The sequence below is a fragment of the Papilio machaon genome, chromosome Z (assembly GCF_912999745.1).
Source record: "Papilio machaon chromosome Z, ilPapMach1.1, whole genome shotgun sequence".
NCBI classification, from domain to species: Eukaryota; Metazoa; Arthropoda; class Insecta; order Lepidoptera; family Papilionidae; genus Papilio; species Papilio machaon.
The window spans coordinates 11,073,640-11,078,397 of NC_060016.1; the positions used below are offsets into that span (position 1 = coordinate 11,073,640).

A 4,758-nucleotide genomic window follows, 5' to 3' on the forward strand; every position below is an offset into this window, starting at 1 on the left:
TACTTGCATATTTACCAATCAATCAATCACTTGCAACAACTACGCGGCTATGATTTTAGGAGTCGGAATAACTACAAAAGTTATTCCGACTTCTAAAATCATTATTAAAGCACTCAATTTTGTTGGACGCTTCTTGTCGTTTTGAGACGGGCTGGAGTAAGAATTAAGAGGCACAATTTATAAATCTATTTAAGTCGGAGACGGGAATTATCTGGGAAATGCTCATGCAATTTACTTCAACTCAAAATTATGCGCGTACAAGGTAATCTAAAAATTACGCTTAAACGCGTTCTTCGGATAGCTTTCTTCGCCGAACTGGTTAGAAGTTAGCTTGGAAAATAGTTTTCCTTCACAAAGCATGCGGAAAACTAAAGAAGACTTTTGTGTTAGCTGTTTGTCAATTCAGTTTTCCACCAAAATGCTTTATTAAAATGGACAATGTTTTAAATCGTGAAGAAGGCACAACTACTCCTTTACTACCAATCACAAACATTAAGTGTTTATCTTTTGTAGTTTACCCCTGTGTTAAGATATTAAAAATGGTTAGTTAAAAAAATAAAAAGGATTCCAATAATGCTTACAAGCAACAAATATTTTTTCGAATGTGTAATTCAAAATAAAAAAGATCCTCATGAGTAATTGTTATCGTATAGTTATAGTACGTGTTATTGCGCACATCGGCTTTACTTACCCAAAATAAAAACATTAAGAAATGAGTAAATTAAATGTCGCCCCGACCTCCTTCCACAAACAGATACGAGTCTGCGCTGCGCACTTACATTGATTGTAATCAAGATACAACACTACTTGCTGTAGTTGTTTTTTTTAAACATTTTTTGATTCTATCTCGCTTCGGTTGATGCCGTTGTGACAAAAGGGCTGTAAATGCTTATAACTAGACTTACCTCCATGCTCCTCCCGAGGAGTCGTTGCTGGCCTCCTTGATTTGCGTGCTACTGGTGCTCTGCAGGGTGGGTGGGTTCACGCTGCAGAAACAAAAATACACTTGCGTCAGCAACTTGTTTATAAATAGAACATCATGAATATGCAAGATGGTCAACTTGAAGTTTTGAATTTAATGATTACACCCCTTACTTGTCAGCCATCGAATGTTTTACATTTCAGCGCATCAATTTTAATTGATTAAAAAAATACAATTTAAAATATCATGTACCTAAGGTACATGATATTTTAAATTAAGTTTAACGTATATCTAATATATAATTTTTGTATTCGGTACGTGAAAATAAAAAAGGTACTTTGCACAAAAAGACCCACTTTTTAAAGGCTATTGTCTTATTTTTTTATACATGTCTAATTCAATTTAATTAAATCAATTGATCCTCATTCGTGCAGTAGTGTTATTAACGTCGATAATTGAATAAGAGGTAAGTTATGGCTATTATCAAGACAAAATACTAGTGAAGCTCAGAGCTGCGAGCTGCGAGCTGCGAGCGGAGCGCACATTGTCCCGTGCGTCAAGTGACACTTCGCGTCGCGTCGACATAGACACAATGCCTTTGCTTCCTCGCCACCATCGCTCAGACTAAACACCACTCAAAATTCTCCGTACGCCACAAGTGAATCATTTTTATTAGTCTGCCAGCAACCATCTTTTTAGTTAACTCCAAATCTACCTAAGGAGGGAAAAAGTTGCTCAACTGGGAAATTATATTCAAAGAGAATCATACAGAAAAAATCAATGGACTAGTATTCTGGAAATTTTACCTTTACCCCTCTAACTTATTATAGGTAGATTCCGCAGTATTAGTTTGTTGATTGTTGAACTACTGTTATTGTTAATGTTACAATATTTCCTTCTCGATTGTTTAACAAGGTTTGAATCAGCCCGTACAAAAAGAACGACAGGCAGTGGTGGTGCTCTGCTCGAATCGTACGTGTATCTTCACGTTGACTACTCAACCATTAGGCTGGTAACAGATATTACCAAGTCCTAAGGCAACAACTTTATTCAAGTATAAATTTTACATCCATTATTTGTATTGATTTAATAACTTGTGTGTTTATGGTTGTGTGTGTCAATTCCCGTACTGTTTACGTTCACCCATGTCGCGACCTCGCAACGTCAAACACGTCACATAAACAAGGCTTCCTATTTCGAGATTGTCAATACTGCATTAACCATGATGGAAGTGCAAATCTTCCATATTATTCGAGTGTTGTTGCAGATTGCGCGACCGACATCGAGTACACGCACGCGCCCCGCACACCCCCGCACACGCCCCGCACACCCCCGCACCATACGAGGCCGGAAGGCGTGCGGATGATGCATCTAGAAAGTTCCGAGAATTTCCAAGAATCGGGCAGGCCGGTGTGTTTACTGGCTGCGCTTAACATCGCCATTGTCATTACAATACGACGCCACAATGCTCCATCAAAGAGTCGTTATCCGTCCTGCACAACAATCTACAACTTAACGCTCCTAGGGCGCTCCTCTAGACACAACTAATTACATCTTCACTTCTACCATATAAATAACCGATAAATCTTACTGTCTTAATAATAACCTAAATGCCAAACGATATACAATCAAACACTCGAAATCTGAGCAAGAAAACCATAAATATGTCACGGTAAATTGGTTAAATTAAATATTATTAACAATTTTGCTCACACTACCCATTTTTATAATAATATTTTTGATTTTGTTTGAAGTTGCTCTAGCGGTCAAATGAAGCAACTTTTAATATAGGTAAGTTGGGTAAAATATGTGATACTTCCTTGTACACGTGTTTCCCGGACATCCTGCAACATGTTTCATACAAGTTTGACGTTGAATCGTAAGACAATTTTCGAAATGTCATTAGTATGCGTGATGCAAATGTATACCAATGTAATAGAGTTTCTCAATTTTTTTTTTTGTGACTGAGTAGTCACTGTTTGCCTTGAGGAGGCATTTACAGTTTCACCGGGTTTGAGGTGGCCGGGCGCAGATGGCGCTTAGCCTAAACCTCGTTTAAGAGTAACTAGGCTCGAGAGCTCCCTCAGGAGCCTCGGCTCGGGCTGTTACTTCGTTATTATTACCGGATTGGAAGGTCACCGAGCTCTTAGGTCGCTTCGGTGGACGCTCCATGGAGTGACTGGGCGCAAGGGCCCCCGAGAGGGGACCTCGGCTTGGGCTGTCACTCATTACGCGTTTAGCATTCCGATTCAAGGGTGCCCGAGAGGGCCGAACCTCGGCTTGATCGGTTGCTATTATCTGATTGCTATTATTAATACAGCTAACATTACTACCACTTCGGAAAGCGTTAGCGCTGGGAGAAGAAGTGGCGGAAGAAACTCCAGCAACGCTTCTACTATTAATAGGTGAAAACCTGCCTGCTATGAGGCCGTATCGCGAGAATGATTGTCGCAGCCGACATCGACTGCGGCGTGTGATCTGTTTGTGATGTTTGAGCTTAGCCTGGGCGATAATAATTGCATCGTCTTGAAAGTCAAGAAATCTTGAAAGTCAAGTCGTCTTGAAAGTCAAGGAGAGTTTCTCAAATACAGAAAAAAGTGTAAGGCCTCTGAGGGCTTTTTAACTTGCCCCTCTTTATTGCTCCGCATTAGGTATCTATGAAGAAAACCTTCAAATACAAGACTAGATAATAAGATTTTTCAGGCGTAATAGACAATGATTTTACGAAATTTAAGAAAATAAAAAAATGAAAGTTGCTTGCTACTTACGCTTTTTTATTTGCAACGGATGGCTCGATGATTAGCGGGAGTCCACAGTACGAGTAACCTTAAATAGGAGAGACATATCAGTTTTAATAATCGATGTGGTTGCTGGGCAACCGCCGTCACTAAATAACCAAACCAACATAACATGTCTAAATTAATTTTTAATATAAAACTGATTTGGCGTACGGTATTCGCTATTATAATTTAAAAAAAACACGCTTTTTCGTTAAACTTGTTTAAATAAACACAATATTTCACTTTGTCATAAAATAAATAGCTTTTCAGGGCAACGGCGTGACATCTGTCACAATTAAATCGGCATATTTCAATTCTATATTTCCGTGAAAATTGTCGAATGATTTCACTCAGAAATAGCATACAATTATGTTCAGCAATTTTCGATTGTTACTAATTGAAAAACCATTTACTTTACTCTAAAAGCTACACTTTTGGTGGTTCTACAATCATAAATCTATTATTGGCGTGCAATTTGTTACATTGTTATGAACCCAAATCAGAGTTTTCCCATGTTCATTGGTAGCTATAAAGATGGATATGAGACAAAGAGTTTCATAGTTACCGTGCAGTTTGTCGATGGCCCGGTCTGCGGCGGACTGGTCGGGAAAGTCGACGAAGGCGTATCCGCCGCGCTTCACCGAAATGTCCGCGACCGTCAAGTTGTGTTCCGCAAACAGCTGGCGCACGGCCGCTTCGTCAGCCTCGATGGGCAGGTTACCGATGTACAGCTTGTTCATCTTGGTATCCGGTATTTGGGATTATTGGGTGAACAGTTTTTGTAGTTCGGAAGACGGTGTCGGAGACTTGATCGTGCTCGGCTGTCTTTTGTCTGCAGATGCGATTTGACGGTGACTCGAATTTAGAAGAAAAATATGTCTCGCTGTCTCAGCGGCCATGACGCGAGGAGCGGTTCCAAGGAGGTCGCACTATTTATGTAGAAGATTTTCCACTTTCAGACTGCAAAAATATTTCATTCCAGTCCCAGATTTTAATTAATTAAGAAAATGTAAGTTTTTAACATTTTGACACAGTTTCTACTCGTACTTACAGACA

The 4,758-nt window shown here is 39.5% G+C and overlaps 1 protein-coding gene across 1 annotated transcript; it reads right to left on the minus strand.

The window, feature by feature from the left end:
• Positions 1-207: 207 nt before the first annotated feature.
• On the minus strand, positions 208-4,520 carry LOC106717035 (insulin-like growth factor 2 mRNA-binding protein 2). Its single transcript, XM_045686159.1, has 4 exons — positions 4,268-4,520; positions 3,691-3,748; positions 906-986; positions 208-211 (listed from the first exon to the last, which is right to left on the minus strand). Exons 1-4 carry the CDS (start codon positions 4,440-4,442, stop codon positions 208-210), a joined length of 318 nt encoding a protein of 105 aa, XP_045542115.1. The 5' UTR covers positions 4,443-4,520.
• Between the last annotated feature and the right edge of the window lie 238 nt (positions 4,521-4,758).